Source organism: Balaenoptera physalus (genome assembly GCF_965194825.1).
Source record: "Balaenoptera physalus genome assembly, chromosome: 16".
Classification (NCBI taxonomy): domain Eukaryota; kingdom Metazoa; phylum Chordata; class Mammalia; order Artiodactyla; family Balaenopteridae; genus Balaenoptera; species Balaenoptera physalus.
In genome coordinates, this window is record NC_138898.1 from 70,946,222 (window position 1) to 70,965,483 (window position 19,262).

A 19,262-nucleotide genomic window follows, 5' to 3' on the forward strand; every position below is an offset into this window, starting at 1 on the left:
GAGTAAGATAAATAGTATTTATATTTGTATGCACCTTTTCTCAATTCCTTATAGCTAGTACCAACTGAGAGAGCAGAGAATTGGCAAAATAATGCTAGGATAATAATAATATACAGCATTTATTCAGCACTTACTATCAGCCTGTCACTGTGCAAAGGACTTGACATTGTTTTGTTTATCCTTGTACTACATACTTACCCATTTTCAGAATTTCAGAAGCCTAAGATTACACCATTAGTAAGTAGTAGAGCGAGAACTTAGCCCCTGTCTGACACTAGCCAGAGCCCTTAGTCACTACTTTAAATGGTCAGGAATTGTATATACGAGTACTCAGTAGGTTTGGAGGCCTTCCTTAATGCTGATATTCAAAACTATGTAAAAGGCTAAGCTAACTTTTACTGTATTTAATTGTTAGGCTTTGGGGATCTGTAGTATACACAAATCTTTTGATAAGTGACCCATGTTGTAACAGATTTGACCATGTCATCAATCCACAACCCTTCTTATAAACTTCCTTTGTGCCAAATTTTCATTGTTTTCTTAATCACCAAACCATGTTACTAATGTTGTGTTCTGGTTTGTTTTACAGTGATCCTTTTCTGTATGGCTGCCCTAATATTTCCAATAGGATTTTACATCAATGAAGTCGGAGGTCAACCATATAAATTACCCAACAACACAGTAGTTGGGTCATCATATGTACTTTTTGTCTTATCAATTTTCTTTACAATAGTAGGACTTCTATTTGCCGGCAAAGTTTGTTTACCAGGCTGATGAATGTCTGAATTGCTTGACTCTTATTATTTTTAATTTTATTTTATTTTTTTATTTTTGGAGGGTGGGGAGGACAAAGGCAAGGCATCTGAGTAGTCCTCGCATAGGAAGATGCTTAGATGACACTGATGCTGAAAAGAAAAAAAAATGCTTTGATTTGTTCTCACTATGCACTTTGGATTTAAAAACAAAAAATAAGGAGAGCCTTTTCCATAACCAAATACAGACAATATTGACTAAATCTCCTGAGCATATTCAGGCAGTCAGGTCTGCACTGTGATAGCAACCTAGTGAAGGAGAATGCTTTATACTGAAAAGCATGTGGCCCTTTGTGACTCTGTTGTTCCATTTTTAACGTCTAATGATTCATTTGAGGGAGGAAAAAATAAGTCTAAGTATTTATGAATCATGGCGGACCAGAGGGATGCAAGAGAAGTTCATGTGGGGCTGGCCTCACCTCCTAAGAAATTAGAGTTCACAGCTTCCTTGTAATGGTATGAGCCTTTGGCACCAGAATGGATTGCCATTGCATTACCGCACCAAGAAGCCAATAGATCAAAACTCGTTTGCTAAAATGTATGTAAAAATTCTGAAATTCCCTATTCTCTGTGTACAAAAAAAAAAAAAAAAAAAATCAAACACTAAGAAACATGTCGTTGGGGGCGGGGGGTTGGGTGGGGGAAATTTTCCTTATATTTATATAAATATATATATAATATATATATTTTGCTGATGCAGTATACAGTGTGTATATATGTGTGTGTGTGTATGTGTGTGTGTAAATTTATATACACACACATGCAAACAGTTCCTGGAAGAGAACTCTGAATGCTTTGCTAGCAAAACACTGTGGTGTGCAAACCTAGAACTCAATAGAAAAAAAGCCATTTATCTGAAGGCTGCATAGTGGAGAGAGTCTTCAGTTTACCTCATTCTTTGTAGCAGCCCTTGATTTTAACAGGTTTTTGTAATAGGTACAAATAATCCCATACCTTTCTAGGTGCAATTTTAAGTTAAGCTAAAATTCTTTGTAGGGTTAATTTATTTGTTTATGATAGTAGAAGGTAAGATCATGTCAAACCTTATAATTTGGGGAATCTGACACTATTTAAATTATTGGCAACTGTTGTCTGTTGTACAGAGGTTCTCTTTTTCTACTGGCTCGTTCTGTTACATTAATAAAGCATTTTATATGTTTAAGCACACAACTTTACATAAATACAAAATTCACTAGTAATATCAATTTACAATATTTTGGCTATTTATAACACTAACTTCACTCTGCCATAAAAATTAAATTTATGTTTCTTTCCATCTAAGCATTATTAATAATCTCCTTTACCAAAAACCCGAGCAATACAGTATTTTCTTTAAATGCTATATGCCTTTGTTTGCTAAAAGCTAACATTTTTGCATTTACTTTAAAGGGCTGTACTAAACCCACAGCTTTACATTTCTTCCAGAAAGAAGCATTGCAGCTAACCCTTGAGCCCACAGATAGTTTTAAAATATAGTATTTCTCTTCTCCACATCTCCATGTCTTCATGTCAATGCTTAGTTGTTTTTCCAGGTGAACACAATAGATAATCTCCTGTTTGAAATGTGCGGCAGGAGGGTTTTTCATGGCAATGGAGTCTTTCATGGCAACGGCAACCGAAACGTCCCTATCAGAAGAGTTAGGGTCCCTTGTTTCACACAAACTGAAATGAATGCACTGTTGTTGTTTTTTAAATGATTACTTCATTTAAGGGGCTGCCTCCTCAGATATTCAAGGTATGAAATGGAGGAGCCTGATGTGTTTCACACTGGCTTGTTTAACATTCACATATCTTACTGCTAATTCAGCAGTATTTTATTGTGGAAGAAAACCCCAGTGTTTCAGCTCACTCAGGAGTCAGGTAAGAGGTAGACCACCACTGGGGTGAGTTCCTTGAGTGTGCTGGGGGCATGTCACACATTTCCTTCCCAGAGTCCAAAGAAACCTCTAGGAAATGCCTGAGGGAGATTAATTTTCCCCAAGTATTATGATGTCTGGTCAGTTCTAAGAATACCACTGGACATGTGCTATGGACATTTGGGATGGCAGTTCCCATTGCGATTTGACTGGACCTCAGTCAAATGGATCACTTTGAAGGAAAGCTTTGGTTGTCACCATTATACCACTGAAATAAAGGGTTAGCAAAGTATGGTTCAAATTAACTTATGATATGACCAAGAGCTTTTCTCTTCCAAAAGATGAATTTTATTGTAAATAGTTTCTCAAAATATTTTTAACTGGATCATGAGCATGGGGAGAGAAAGTTTCTCAGCTGCTAAGAATTTCCCCACTGTTTACGTCTTTCACTTACAGTGGTATTGCATATAAGATTGCAGAATTTACGGTTTTATTTGTATCTATTACACAAACCATTAAATTGTCTTTAATTTCATCATTGTCTTGGAGGTCCAGTGCACAAAGGGCTGATAGGGGAAAGCTCCCTCTAACCAGTCAGCACTCTAACCCAGGATTAAAACCATCCCATCAAGTAGTATGTGAAGTCAGATCTTTGTACTCTTCCAGACCAAACATTGAAATGGACTCATTCAGATAAAATTCTATAAATCCTGTAAGTGAAAAGATAGACAACTGTCAGCAGTTGCTTTTAAAAAGGTCACTATAATAAGTACTATATAGTACAGTATTAATTTATAGCAGGAAATCATATCTTGTAAACTGTATATAAAACACTGTTAAATGGTGCAATCATTTGTCAAATTTTTGTCTGTTACATTGTTTTTAGAGTGTGTGCATTCTTCTCATACCTAAGAATATCACTGTAAAATCTGCTGAAAAATATTTATAGGTTTTATTTGCACAAGACTTAATTAGTTTGAAAGTTTTGGAAGCTCCTATTGAACATGCCTAAACATCTGTAAACATGAAAAATCTTCAATTCATTAAAAGCAAACATTTCAGTATGATTCTTTCCAAAGGTAATCCATGTTCTATGTTGTTAATGTGTGTATGTAATTTTTCTGACTCTTCTACTTCTTATAAGCCTATTTTCCGTTTCATTTGTTTTGTTTTTGAAGGACGGCTCTTTTTTTTTTTCTTCTTAATGTTCTAGATGACCAAAACACTTCATTTGTTTTTACCCTTTTGCCTAAATCTTTGATATCCCCACTTGATGTTCTGTGAATTCACTGTTTAATCTCTTAAGTAAAACAATGAACAGTCCTGGTGACATACAACCTATTGATTTAGAGGAAAGACCCTGAAAAAGTATTGGAAACTAACTTTGAATATACTACTCTTAGCTATTATTTTGCATCGTGGGCTTCATGGGAGGAACATGTTGCATTTATTTTGTCTTTATTAAAAGACTACTAGCCACAGTTACTCTGATTGTAGTAACTGTTTTATCAACCCACTTTGATCTTCTTTAAAATATTAAATTTACATTCACAATTCAAAGCAGTAAGCTGTCTTTCAGAACTAATTTTTGAAGGATAAAAATATATGAAGGAAAAAAGTGACCTGTGTAGGTTGGCTTCCCTACATAGGACTTATTAGTTATATCACCTCAAGAGATTTTAAAGTTTGTCATCACGGCCTGTATATTACCCCAAACTTTATTAAGAATTGTTTTCTAATTGGTTATAACATTTTTCGATTAATAGTTTCAAAACAAATTGTTAATACAAACTGTATAAAATGAACATAATTTTCTTCACTTGTATTTTTGTTATTGAGCAAGTTTATCAAAATAAATTGTCTACTAAAGAAACTAAAAAGGCTTCTATTACTTTGAAATAAGCTTTGAATTTAAAAATTTATTTCAGAAATGAATTTCTTGTAGAGGTTTCACATATTCACACAGTGACACTTCCATGCCTCTTGGTTTAGTTCTGTTGTTAGCATTGTGCCAGGGGAATGTCTCCCCTCTCTTCTTCCACTCTCACTCCTAGCTCCCCCTTCGGGAGGAGATGCTATTAATGTTCCAGAACATGGATTAGGCTACGTTTACCAATAAGAAGAGGCACTCAGCAATAAAAGACCACACACATGTGGCACTCTCTTCTACATCATGTTTCCATGGACTAGGAGAGAGATACTGAGCCAAGGCTCTCCTTTCTCTTTCCTTTTTTCCTTGCACATCGACCTAAGCCCTTTCATCTTTGCTTCATTCTTCTGTTTGTACTTTATTTCAGGCCAAAGTCCTCTTAGCTTGTAAGATTTTAAAATTTGGGTTGAAGGAGCAATATAGAACCCTTTGGTCTCTAGACTTATCCGTGTGCTCCATCACAGCTTTACTGTAACTCTCTCTAGGAGTATCAGGAGTGACCTAGCCTAATAATAACTAGTAATCAAATGAAACACTATACTTACCCGTTGCTGCTGTCTCTCCTTTATATGGCCTCTGCAGGAGCCTCATGCGGAGTCGGGAGTTTAAGACAAGGTAGGATTTGGGTGTTCTTGGCTTCTGGACCTTAACGTCATCTTCTTAGGGTGACCAACCATCCTGGTTTGCCTGAGACAGGGCTTTTCTGGGACATGAGACTTTCAGTGCTATAATTGAGAAAGTTCCAGGCAAACAGGGATGAGTTGGTCACTCTACCTTTCCACCATTCAAATCTTACCCTGATTTATGACACAGATTAGAGGTATTTGAAGAGTTCTTTTCTATAAACATTAATGAATAGGTCAACTGGAAATTGTAATGGTTGACTAAATACTGAACTTCTAAGAGAGGGGAAGGAAACACTTTTCTTCTCTTTGGTAATACTGTAGGAAAAGGCAACAGACTGTCTTTAAAAACAATAACATGGGTGAAAAAATTATTTTGAGTTACTCTTCCATCAACTCTCTTCTAACCACTGTATAAGAAGATTATAGGAAAAACACCAAGACTAGTGGACTGTGGGTTCCTTTTATGCAAAGTCAACTCTTCTGGGTCACAGTTACCCAGCAACAAAATAAAAGTAGTTATTTATAAATTGTATTAAAGATAGAAAGCATAATGCTGTATTATTTTTTTAGAATTTTGGTTCTTTTCCCAGCAGGGAAAAAAAAATGCTGGGATGTATTTTGAAGCACATTCAAGGTTTCTACAAAGAAGCCCCAGTTCCAAAGACTAAGACCACCCAAGATTAAATTTCAAGAAGAAATTTTTCATGAGACTTGTAACATTTCAGAGCTGGGTGAAATCTAAAAGCATGTTCAGTGTTTCCATTTTCCAGATGAAGAAATCAAGGACTCAAAGGCTTATTGACTTTCCCAGAGTCACATAACTAGGTCTCAGAACACTCAATGTAGAAAAGAATGTCTTTGACAAATAGGCCTTGGACAGTTTTGGCCTAGGACAGTTCTTCAAATTCTATAGCCACTTAAACGAATCTTTCTTCAACTAATCTCCATCTACTTCAATTCATCCAGATCATTTCTGCCAAAATAATCTTAACACAAAAGAAACTTTTCACTTGTTTATTCGAGTTCCTGTCACGTCAGCAGTCTACAGAATGAAATCCAAACTTTTTTAGCATAATACTGAAAACCCTTGATGAGCTGGCTTCAAGCTGTCTCCTCAGCCTTATTTCCCATCATTCTCTCTTTTCGCTTTTTACTGATAAACCAGCCTATTCTCCATTCTTTTACTACACCTTGCTCTCTGTCTTAGCTCTGCCTGTATGACCTCCCCCTTGCAGTTTCTTTAATCCCTCCTATATTTGAAATAATCTAATTTTTTGTGCTTTGTTTCTCTTTTGCTTGTACCTCTGTAACAGAACTTACTAGAGGGGAATCGACTGCCTGGATACAAGTCTCAGTTCCACAATAAATCACTTAATAAATCACTTAACCTCTGTGCACCTTGGTTTTCTCATCTGTAGACCGGGCCTGATAGTACCTACCTTATAGGGTTATTGTTGGTTTAAATGAGATAAAGTGTGGAAAGTTCTTGGTACATAGTAAGCCTTCAAGTGTTAGCTGCTGATGTTATTAAATACTTCTCTATAACTAGATCATAAACTCTTGAACTCAAGGAATGTGGCTTTCTCGTAGTCCAGAGACCTGACACAGTGCTTTACACATGAATTATCATGATTAAATTTGGGGTTAGGTTATAAAGGAAAATTATGAAACTATATTTCCTGGAGATGCGAAAGGCCCAGTCACCTGTCTTCCAGGATTGTTTCAGTGAAATTTTTCCTGAAAGCAGAAGCTTGCATAGATCATCAGCCTTTATAAGTAAGTGTGGTTATTTTACTGGTAAGTATTTGACTGTATAATATGCCAGTCTTGCTGACCTCCTTAGGATTTCTCTGGACTCAAGACCCTTTACTACTAAATTCACAGTGCTCTAATATTGATACTTATACAGAGGACCAGGATGATGCAAGTACCCTGTCGATCCTGAAGAGAACTCTCTGGAGGCTTCTTCAAGCTTGTGGGTTCTCCGTTCTCTTGAAGCCGTCCATACATTTGGTATGTTTTGCAGAGACTTGGTTCTGCCAAGATGGTTTTAATTATTTCTGCTAAAAGGAACGGACTCAAGGATTTGATCTCATTTTAGATGTGGTTATCCCCAACTGGCCATCTTATGGCACATTTTAGTAGATACTTTCAATGTGTTCGGTCACCATTAAATCAATCTCTATTTATTATCTGTTGGGGCAAGTCAGTAAAATAAATACCGTGTCCTGACTCTGGCACTCTTTTCATGTTGTTTAAATACTTAATTTAGTTGTGTAAGACAATTCAAGTATTTTCTTTAATAAATAAATAAATAAATAAATAAAAATAAAAAATAAAAACCCTTTCTTTTACATTGCTTTGTTTTCTATGGCAAAATACAAATGCAGTTGAAGAACCACCAAAAAAAAACCCCTTCCACTATCCACTCTAGGGGAAAAAAAATAATCCACATATCTAAGAAAGTTTTTTACTACCTCATCTTCTACATATTTTGCTAATTAATTAGTGAGAGCAAAATGGACTTGTGTGTTGCAGTCCCACTCACACACACACCACTCAAATACTTTACCTCATTTCTGCTTTCTGGGTCATTGGTAACTTTTTTTTTTTGTCTGTGCTGGGGGCCTTCTCTATTTGCGGCGAGCGGGGGCTACTCTTCGTTGAGGTGCGCTGGCTTCTCATTGCGGTGGCTTCTCTTGTTGCGGAGCATGGGCTCTAGGCATGCGGGCTTCAGTAGTTGCGGCTCGCAGGCTCAGTAGTTGTGGCTCCTGGGCTCTAGAGCGCAGGCTCAGTAGTTGTGGCGCACGGGCTTAGTTGCTCCGTGACACATGGGATCTTCCTGGCCCAGGGATCAAACCTGTGTCCCCTGCATTGGCAGGCGGATTCTTAACCACTGTGCCACCAGGGAAGTCCCAGTAACTTTTTCTCTTGTCCTAAGTGCTACTATGGAGAAGGAAGTTAACATGACCCTAAACTGGGACAAAAGAATTGTTTTTTTACAGTAACACCTGTCTGTAAATTTTTTTTAATGAATATAGGAAATTAAAAGTTCCCTCCCACACAATCCACCTTCCAGAGAGTACCACTGTTGACAGTTTATTAGGTATTCTTTCAGACATTTTGCTTTCTTTACAGTGTGTGTGTGTGTGTGTGTGTGTATGGTGTGTTTATATGTGTGTGTGTGTGAGATGGGTGTGTCCTGTTCAATTGTTTTAACAAAAGCAAGATCATATTATACATAACTACCACTACTTTCTTTTTTAACTTAATTTAGGATGAATATCTTTCAGTGTCAGTAAATATAGATCTTCCTCATTTTTAATGGCTGTATAGTATAGATAGATACCTCTATTACACACTGTAGAGATATAGATATATTTCTCTTCCCCTGTTGTTGTACATTTAAGTTGTTTCCAAGTCTTTGCTATTACAAATAATGCTGCTCTGAACTTAGCCCTTAGATGACAGAAACTTCCCAAATATCATAATAATCTGACATTCTAACCGAAGCATATCAACTACTCTATTAAGGCAATTCATATTTTTTGAAAAACTGTGGTTAAAAAATAGTGGCATTCATTAGAGTTTAGAGAAAGAAACTAACATTAAATTCATGTTGTGTTTTTCCATATGTCATCTTGATTAATACTCCTCCTATGAAGTAGGAGATGGTATTGTATAGACTAGAAAACACTAAGGATCAGAAGGGTGAGCAATTTACCCAAAGTTCTATTAGGGAATCTGGGTTTCAAACCTAGGTTCCCTGACTTCAAATCTAGGACTGCTTCTGCTGTCCCACATTGCCAGTTTGGCTAGTCTAAACGAAATAAAAATAGCTTGTCCCAGTTGCATGATTCCTTGGCTCAGACATGAGCAGCTAAATCTATGGTTTGCTTCTTCTGGATGTGGAATGCAAACAACCATAAAAAGTAGTCTCTACTTGTGAATATTACATATTTTGTTGAAAGAAAAAAATTATGTAAGTTATCATTAAGTTGTGTTTAATCTGCCATCATTCCCTGCTCATTGTCAAGATTTCTGCAATCATTGCTCAGTGGTATTTTATAGGGCTTACTTCCTTGACTGGTGAATTATACCATGTTATCCATTGGTTTCATCGGAACCCTTTTGAGAATTGAGCACCCAGGGAAATTTTCCCAAAGAAGCCATCTCCTATTCTCCCTGTAGCACTTTAAAAAATCAACTAGATCCCTTCTTCCTTGTTGGTAGGAAATCTATTGGCCATTGGGGATACCCTAGGGTTGTGCAGAGATCCATGACTGAAACTTTAGAAAGTCCCCTCTGGTCGTTTGTCATTTGCCTATACCCACTGCTGCTGAAACATCAACTGTTCCAGGCCGAATGGTGCAGTAGTTCTACAGTACCCAATCCCACGCTTGGGGCATGGTAACCTTTGGTGAGCTGTGAGCCCCTATGCCTCTGGACTTTCTTCCTGTATGTACCGAGGACCCATTTCCTCTCAGGTCTTGCCATCTCACCACTGTTGCTACCAAACACGGGGCAGGTCCCTCCTCCCTCTGATTTTTCAGATCTGATTTCTTGACCTCTGTTTATCTGGGGACTGTTCTCTCCCCTTTGGCTTTCCTCAGTCTTGTTTGCCTAGTGTCCCCTTCTTTGGTTAAACAAAACAAAACAAATAAAACTACAAAAACAGCTCTTTTCATGGGGCTGACTTCACCCTCTGGCTCCAGGACTAGGTGCAGAAACCAGGTCTGGCCAATCAGAGTCACAGTGATTGGTTCAAGATTGAGCATGTCCTGTGACCAAGCGAAGCCTGGGACTTCGCTGGAACTCCTGGAAAAGAGTTCTTCTCCTTCCTTTAGGGTGCTAAAAGCTATGGAGGGGAAAGCTTAGTGCTGATGTCCCAAGTTTACCAACCACTCCTAAAGAGTCTACCTAAGAATAAAGCCATCACAGAAGAAAAGAAGCTGAGAAGTGGAGACAGATTTCTGTTAACATTTTAGCCTTTGGATCAAGCCATGCCTGAAGCCAGAACTATCCCTGGATTTTTCTTTTATCTGATCACATAAATTCCCTTTTTCCCTTAAGCCAGTTTGAACTGGGTTTCTGTCTCTTTTAACTAAAAGAATCTTTATATACCTTCCCACTTTCCTCTTGACATTAAACACATCCCTCACCTCCTGTGCTTTGGCATGTCACTTTATAATCTTTCAGGTAGCTTAGGCTTTTACAAAAGACAGGAAAAACTGTTGACTTCAAGCCGCTTCTTAAAAAGCACCTGCAACTGCTTGAAATGGAGGAAAGAAATAGAGCAAATTACAAATTAATACCTAAAGAAATATATCACACAATAATATTGTCTTAGCCTGTTTGGACTACTATAACACCACAGACTTAGGTGGCTTATAAAAAACAAATTTAACTAGATGTTAACTAGATTTATTGTGGTGATCATTTCCCAATATATACATATTATGTTGTACACCTGAAACTAATGTAATGTTATATGTCAATTATACCTCAATTTAAAAAAAAAAGGGAAAGAGAATTTTTTTTTGGCCGTGGCATGAGCAGCTTATGGGATCTTAGTTCCACAACCAGGGGTCGAACCTGGGCCCTTGGCAATGAGAGTGCAGAGTCCTAAGCACTGGACCACCAAGGAACTCCCAAAAAAGAGGAATTTTAGATGCTGAAAACAAAACCATCAAAGTCACCATTATCTGCTCATTTTAACACCTGAAGATAATAGGGACTAAATATGACACATCACTATGGTATTTATCAAAAAGCTAAAAGATCTTTGGAATTCAATTTTTTTCAGACTTAAAAAAATCAATGAGGTGTCTATGCTATATATTATGTAACATCCCGATCAGAGAATGAAGCAGTATTCCGTAATCACAAAACATCTAAATATTCACATTAAAGGGAACAAATAAAGACTGTAACTAGCCTCATGCCAGTTCAAGTCAGGCATTGCCATGAAGTGAGCATGCTGTGAACCTAAGATACAAAACAATATTCACTGCAACATCACTTTTAAAAAATTTATTTCTCACAGTTCTGGAGGCTGGAAGTTCGAGATCAGGGTGCCAGCACGGTCAGGCAAGGGCCCTCTTCTGGGTTGCAGACTTCTCATATCCTCACATGGTGGAAGGGGGCTAGGGAGCTCTGTCAGCTCTCTTGTATAAAGGTGCTAATCCCATTCATGAGGGCTCTGCCCTCATGACCTAATCACCTCCTGAAGACCCCAACTCCTAATACCATCACATTAGGGGTTAGGTTTTTAACATATGAATTGCGGGGTGGGGACACAAACATTCAGATCATAGCAAATATATTTTGAGTAATGGGAACAGTTTAGAGCCCCTTAAATAAAGACCAGAGATAAGGTGACCCATCAGGTCCCAAGAACCTAAGGTAAGAGGAAAAGAAATTCCTACTGTGGTCTGATTCCTTACATGGGGCCAATCATGAGCTATATACAGCCTGAGGAGAACTGAGAAAGATGGTACCAGCACAGAGCTTTCTCCTTGGCTGGTCTTACAGCCTGAAAATCTTACTCTGCTTTATCCATCTGGCACAAATACATCCAGAACATGTGTCGTGTAAACTCAAGTAGAAAAAAAGCAGTAACAAAGAACTTTTCAATGTTGGGTTTTACTTCTTGTAAAATGTTGAAAACCCATGTATCTAGGAGCAAAGGACGTTGTGAGGGTGATAAGCCATCTATCTTGAGCCCCTGTGTCTCCAAAAATGGTGTCTCAAAGTTAGCCAGCCCCTCTACCCAGGATTTCCAGTAAGGTGGGCACAAGGACACTTACCTCTGGCTCACAGAGTAGCCTTTGGTTGGTTGCTCTCAGCCTCTTGTGACTCTTCCCTCTTCTGACTTTCTTACCTCTTTCTGATCTCCCTCCTCTCCTGCCTTGTTGGTGTTGACCAAATGCCACGATTTACACCCCATGACTCTTCTGCCCAGAGCGACTAGTGGTAGGTAAGCTGTGTCTATTTTGAAGGGTTTTGTTGTTTCTGATCTGGCCTATAGGAGGCACTGGGGTCAACATCTGAAGGGGTTCTCTACCATACAGTGACTACCACAAGTAGCACATGTTCTAAATTATAAATTAAAGATTCAGAAAGTGAAGGTCGTGATTTGAGAAATGACCTGGATAAGAAAAACTAAGTGCAGTTCCCTTAGCCACTACAAGCTAGTTGACATTGAGCACATCACTTCATCTCTCCTGATTTCCATAGAAGGAGTTGGAAAGGTCCCCAACTGTGGGCTAAGGGCTGGTTACATCATAATCACCTGGGGCCATTGTTAAATATTCATGTTCCTACACTTTGCTACAGTTCTGTATCAATCTCCCAGATGGGAATGTACGTATGTTTTCTTAGCAAACAACCCAGATCATTCTGATGGGCACCTGGGTTTGGGAAGCACTGCAGTAGATGATCTCTTCTTATGCTAAAAGGTCACTGAGTCTGCTGCTGTATTAGCCCGGTTTGGGTGGAGATGGACCCGGCAGGGGTGAGGGACTGCCAGACCTCTCCCAAGGAGTGTGTCTGGGGGGCTCTGAGGAGGAAGAGAAGGTTACCACCTTTCACGCATGTCGCAGGTTCTCTGCTTGCTTTCTTCAGTTCCTACCACAGGAAGGCAGCAGGCACCAGGGCTCCACTGGTCTAAACCACAGTTTTCTGCTGACCCAAAGGTTCTAAAAATAGAAAAGAGGTCCAAATCCTGCTCCCTAGCCTTTGCGGGGGCAGAGAAAAGCAGAGTGCCCAGGGAGAGGTTGTTATGAACAACAAAGTGGTAATTTTTTCCCAGCGGTGAGAAAGGTTTTTCCCTGTCCGTGCCTCAAGCTGCAATGGTGCAGTCTGTTACCTTGGAGACCAGCAAACACTTCCCGACAGGGCAACCTTCACTGTTGAGTTGCTTGGAGGAGCTTGGAGGAACTAGAAGTGAGAACCAGCGAAAAGAGTCCTGGGATGACCAGGGGCCCTTCTCCCAAAGATGGAGAAATAAATGGAGAAATGCAGGTGAGGTTGAGAGTCACAAAGGTTGACAGGGTGGTAAAAGAGTGGGCGGGGGGAGGCCCAGACTCTAAGCTCTGGACTAAGTGAGAAAGATTTAGGGAGCCTGGGTCTTAAGCACCTGCTCCCTACCTGCCAGGCATTGTGCTACGTGCTGGGGGTACAACAGTAGACAAGGAAGTAATGGGGCTGCTCCTGAGAAGGGCTGTGACAACTTGGTAAGAGACAGCCAGGAGGCAGCAATAGGAGGGAATGGTTTCCTCCTTGGGGGTTGGGGGGCAGCAAATGGGGTTCAGGAAAGACTTCCTGGGTTTTCTTGTCAAAGAAAAAGGGCAAAGGGCAATTCTAGAAGTAGGTCCAACTTGAACAAAGAAGAGTATGAATTAGCAAGGTGTGTGTAGGTAGGGGTTACCAGGGTGTGTAGAAGGATGCAGGATAAGGTAGAGAGGTAAGCAAAGAATAGATCCAAATGGAATGAAAAGCCTTGTGAAGGTTTGACTTGCTTGTCCACGGTACTGAGAAGCCATGGCAGGGTTCTAAACAAGTAGTAACATGAACAATTCTGCATATCAGAAAAATCATTCTGGCAGCAGATTGTAAAATGGATTGGATGGGGGAAAAGACTAGAGGTTATTAGGCAGTTAAAAATACAAACCCTGGGGGTGGCTTTATCCTGGATATTTAAGAGAATCCTAGATCCAGCTGTTAGCAAATCAGGAAGTTAGCTGAAGATTTTCTTTTATCCACTAATCAGGGCTACCTGTCTCCCTTCGACAAGATGCCATCTCCTAAGGACCGGCTTGCATGTTCTCTTCCCCTCCTGTGACCAGTCTCCCAAGGTAATGTGGCCCACCTTTCTCTAAACTCTGGACCTGCCCTGAGTACATTTATTCAACAAATGTTTTTTTAGCAACTACTATTTTCTAGGCAATGTTTACATAAAACGGTTCTAACAGTGAACATAACTAAGTCCCTGCCCTCATGGATCTTACTTCTAGTGGATTGATGGATGAGAGTGGGGCAGAGACAGATAATAAGTAAATATATAGAACATCAGATGATGAAACGTGCCTCAGAGAAAACAAAACAGGGGCAGGGAGGTTCTGTCTGAGATGGGGTAATCAAAGAAGACCTCTCTGATAAGGTTTCATTTGAGCAAAGGCCTGAGGGTAAGGGCTGTCCAGCTCTGCCTCCCCAGTACCAGCTCTCTCTGGCACCTAGCATGCACTCTATAAGTGTGCGCGGAATGAACGAGTGCTTGTGTCATATGCTGAAGTGCTTGAAGATGCAGCAGATTTTGAAATGGTATTCTGCATTCCTATAGCCCTTTGTATTTTACAAAGCTCTTGTACATTCTCAATTGCATTTGATCCTCCTGACGATGGAGTTGAAGTAGGCGGGGCAGTTACTATTATCCCCATGCCATTCTGCAGATGAAGAACCCAATGGTCCTGTGCTCCTTCTAGCACACCACATTGTTTTGCTAGTTTTATACAACCCAAACACCCCTCCACTGGCCAACACAAGTCATCCCAGAATCCAGTCGTGCAAGCCTCTGAATTCATTAGGTTGTTAATCACTCACTGAAAAGAGGGAACTGAGACTGCGGGGCGTCCAGTGTTGATGAGGTATTTCTATTCCAGCAGTCTCTGCCACAAGAGTCTCCCAGCAAAGCATACTGAAGTAAAACCGCTTTTTCTTTTTTTGAGACATTGCCACATTATCTTGGTGCTTCTCAAAAGAAAATTCCTCTGAATAAAAGATTAAAGACCTCAAAGAGAAAAGCAAGTTGCCGAACCATCATTAGGCTATTTAATTTAATGGTTTCATAAGAACGCACGCTCCAATGTTGAAGCTGCAACTCTATCTGGAGTTTCTCACTTGCGGTGTTTTAGACAATATTTTTTTTGTTGCAAGTAACAAGAAATACAAGTGAGGCCACTTGGGCTTCCCAGGTGGCGCAGTGGTTTAGAATCCGCCTGCCAATGCAGGGGACACAGATTCGAGCCCTGGTCCGGAAAGATCCCACATGCCGCGGAGCAACTAAGCCCGTGTGCCACAGCTACTGAGCCTGCACTCTAGAGCCCACGAGCCACAACTACTGAGCCCATGTGCCACAACTACTGAAGCCCGTGTGCCTAGAGCCCGCGCTCTGCAACAACAGAAGCCGCTTCAATGAGAAACCCACACGCCGCAACGAAGAGTAGCCCCCGCTCGCTGCAACTAGAGAAAGCCCGTGCAGCAACGAAGACCCAACACAGCCAAAAATAAATAAATACATACATACATACATTTATAATAAATAAATAAATAAATGAGGTCGCTTAAGCAAAACGGAAGGGAATTAGAAGGAACAAGTATCTCATGGAACCCAAGAGCAGAAAGCGAAGTCAGTTCTTCAAGAACGGAGGTTTACCTCCCCTCCTCAGAATATTTACTGTCTGCCAGTCCCTGCTCTCGCATAACTTACAGTCTAATGGGAGAAAGATGCCAATTCTTAAAAATCACACTAATAAATGTATTATTCTCAATTAAGGTAATTACTTTTAAAGAAAGGAGCACAGTTCTATGACAGTTTACATAACACAAAGGAACCTGGAATAGAGTGGGATGGTAGGGAAGACTTCCTAGAGGAAGTAACATTTGAGCTGAAATGTCAAGGATGAGTGGTTGGGGGGAGGGGAGGAGAATGTTCCAGAGCAAAGCCAGCGCATGAAAAGGCCCTGCGATTAAAGGAGCTGGACAGCATTCTAGGAACTGAAGGGGAACGGGGTTGTCGAACACTGAAGCAGCAAGCAGTGGTGGAGTGGGAAAGCTGGGAAGGTAGGTGGGCAGCAGACAGAGCTTGCGAGCCTCAGATGCCATCTTAAGGATCTTAGTCTTTATCCTAGAAATAAAGGGAAGCCTTTGAACAGCTTTAAGCAGGAGGGAGAAGAGGGGGTGTGACCTTGGATTTGTGGGGGGTTTTGGCCGCATGGTGCGGCTTGTGGGATGTTAGTTCCCCAACCAGGGATTGAACATGACCCTCAGCAGTGAGAGCGTGGAGTCCTAACCACTGGACCGCCAGGGAATTCCCTGGATTTGGGGCGGGGGGGGGGTGTTATTTATTTATTTATTTTTGGCTGCGTTGGGTCTTCACTTGCTGCAACTAGAGGAATCCCGCACACAGCAACAAAGACCCAACGCAGCCAAAAAAAATAATCAATTAATAAAAATAAAATAAATAAAATAAAATAAAATACTTTATTTAAAAAGAAAAGGTCTAAGCTCAAAAGACACCGTCACTGATCACCTGACCTATGCAAAGCAGATTCCTTTCGTGATTACTATCATATCATCCTGTTTACTTCCTTCACAGTACTTCCCACAATTTGTTATTACTATATTTACATCACTCTCCCCTTCTGGGAGGACAAGGACAACGTCTAGCTCAGTGATTGTCAACTGGGGACAATTGTGCTCCCCAGGAGGCATTAGGCAATGTTTAGAGACGTCTTTGGTTGTTACAACTTGCAGGGGGGCAGGGATGTTACTGGCATCTGGTAGGTAGAGGCCAGGCGTCCTGCTAAGCATCCTTCAGTGCACAGGAGAGCCTCACAACAGAGCAGTAGCTCGTCCAAAATGTCGAAAGTGCTGAAGTCGAGAAACCTTTGTTACCTTGTTCACTGTTGTATCCTCAGCATCTAGCACAAAGCCTGATACCTAGTAGGTGTTCAATAAGTATTTATTGAATGAATGAATGAAAGAACAGTTGAGCTGTTGTCTATATGCTGCACTTACCCTTTTCTTTTCTGGTATTCTTTTCCTCCTTAGGAAAAAAAGCATTGGGTGTTTTTATAATGGCCACACAAACTAGTCATATCTTCCATGGTCAAGATAATAAGTTTCTGGAAAATCATTGGTAAGCATCTTCTCTGACTTTCCAAATGAAAACAACAACAACAACAATATTTTGTTCACGGAAGTTGAGGGGGAAATACCTGCCTTTAAGTGAGACTGGGTAAATGGTCGATGCATCATCTTATACCTGAGGGCTTCAGTTACCTAACTACCAAAACAATACAATAAAATGTCTTATGAACCTGGAGTCCACATTTTATCGGGATCTACACAGGAAACTTTCCCAGTTACTACACAGAAATAAAATGTTTCTGGAGGCCCTGACAATGTGGAGTCAATGTCTGGTGCTGGGGCATTGATCAAATTACTTTGTGTTTTTTAGCATGAGGAGAAACAATGACAGAGATCCAAAGAAGCAATTGAACCAGAAGAATATCAATGAACGTGGCCAAAAGCTAGACAATGGACTACTGGTTACACATATTAACCAGACACAGGACTTACTGGTAAAAACCATAGTGCTTTAACTGAGTGGCATTGCTTACAAATCAGTCTGGGAATGCAGAATGTGTTAAACTCTGGGTATTTCTTTCTTCACGTAGGATCTCAGGACTGAAAAGGATTAATTACGCACTCATCTCTGATCCCCTGCCTTTAGAAGTGACTGAAGAATCTCTATGCTGTTTATAGAAATTGTATAGCCTTCTTGGCCATATCATTAAATATTCAGGGGGTTGTGAAATCACTGTCCTTGTTATCAAAGCTTGAAGACTAAGGAATTTAATTCTAAGATTCTCCTTCCTGAGATTTGTTTTTCTTGTAGGATTCCCTAAAATCTAGATCCAAAAATCAGTTTCAGGAAGTGCCATTGGAGTGAGAACGTTATGGCAGGAGAATTAACCTCTAGAATAACCAGAACTGTGGTCTTAGGCTGACCCTCAATGTGTTGATGAGCTCTCTTCCTGTGGTGGTGAATGGATTGTCTAGAACTCGCAATTTACTCTACCATAGAAACTGCTGTCATCAGGGGTTGTCCGTGCAAGTCTGGCCCATAACTGTCTACCTATTCTACACTAGAGTTTAACAATGGTCCTTTGAAATGATAATCAGTCAAAAACAATACAGTTTTAATGCTAGCAATTAAAAATCAGGAAAATAGTTGTGTTTTACTTTTCTCCAGTATTGGCACTTATGGGAAAGCAAGTTTAATTAAATGGAAATGAGCAAATGTCATGGAAATAGAGCTGGAAATTCTGAAGGCTTCTTTCAATGACTTTAGATGTTGATACTATGAGTCTTTATTTCACCTAATTTCTTATCAAATACACGACTTTCCAGGTGTACAAGGACCACTCTTATTTATCAGCCACAATTGGGGCCTCCTTTACTTCACAAATGAATAGCAGTGGGAAAGAGGGAAAGGATTGCCCCAGCACAAAGATCTTATTCTTCTGTATGTAAAGCACATCCTTCAGTATATAATCAGTATGTCCTACAGTCAAAATCTATCATGTGTTTAATGGTGGCTCTTCAAATATTAATAATACAAAATCCATGTCCTAAAACGTGATGGATCATTTCAAATGCAAGTAAAATGGAAGAGAGGTGAATTAGAAGTCTACCAGGTTCAGTGTTACCAAAGGGAGGTGGTTGTCCCGAAAGATGAGAAGAGTGACACCTAGTGTTTATATGCTGCAGAGCAGCATTTTCCTAAGTGTGCAGCTGGGGCTAAGATTACAGGCGGTGCTGTTCTGGGGCAGGACATTAATTAGCAGGGAATCACATACTGAGGAAGTTGTCTTTTCAGTCAGTTCTCTCTCGATCCTTCACCAAGATAGTCACAGTTTTGTGGTAATGTAAAGGCAATATAGTATCGTGATTATGAGCATGGCTCAAGCTATACTGCTTGGGTTTAAATCCCAGCTCCACCACTAACTGGCTGTGTGACCGGACAAATTACTTAATTCTCAATACTTCAGCACCCTTGTCAGTAAAATGAGGTTAATAACGATGGAACCTATTTTGTAGACGTAAATAAGTTAATATACGGAAAGTGTTTGTCACATAATAAGCACTCTTAAGAGTTTGCTCTAATTATTTGTGTTTTCACACTTCTTTAACACTTGCTAATTTCCTTTTGAAACAGAGGGTGAGAAGGTCTCAGGCACAGAACTTACGG

General features: G+C 40.0%; 3 protein-coding genes across 14 annotated transcripts in view; 2 read left to right on the forward strand and 1 right to left on the reverse strand.

Annotated features, from left to right (window-relative positions):
- Positions 1-3,751, forward strand: part of MOSMO (modulator of smoothened) — a 58,566-nt gene extending 54,815 nt beyond the window's left edge. The window contains exon 3 of the mRNA XM_082431141.1: positions 590-3,751. Within this exon, the coding sequence (XP_082287267.1) occupies positions 590-774 (185 nt within the window). The 3' untranslated portion in view covers positions 775-3,751. The remainder of the gene's footprint in view (positions 1-589) is intronic.
- Positions 1-19,262, reverse strand: part of PDZD9 (PDZ domain containing 9) — a 365,894-nt gene that overhangs the window by 75,574 nt on the left and 271,058 nt on the right. The window lies entirely within an intron of this gene.
- VWA3A (von Willebrand factor A domain containing 3A) overlaps positions 3,889-19,262 on the forward strand; it is a 58,713-nt gene continuing 43,339 nt past the window's right edge. For 4 of the 12 annotated variants that reach the window (XM_082430949.1, XM_082430951.1, XM_082430954.1 and 1 more), the window contains exons 1-2: positions 14,101-17,144; positions 17,466-17,589. In XM_082430949.1, the coding sequence (XP_082287075.1) occupies positions 17,011-17,144; positions 17,466-17,589 (258 nt within the window). In that variant the 5' untranslated portion in view covers positions 14,101-17,010. The other 8 variants (XR_014254977.1, XR_014254978.1, XM_082430950.1 and 5 more) reach the window with 5 other exon arrangements.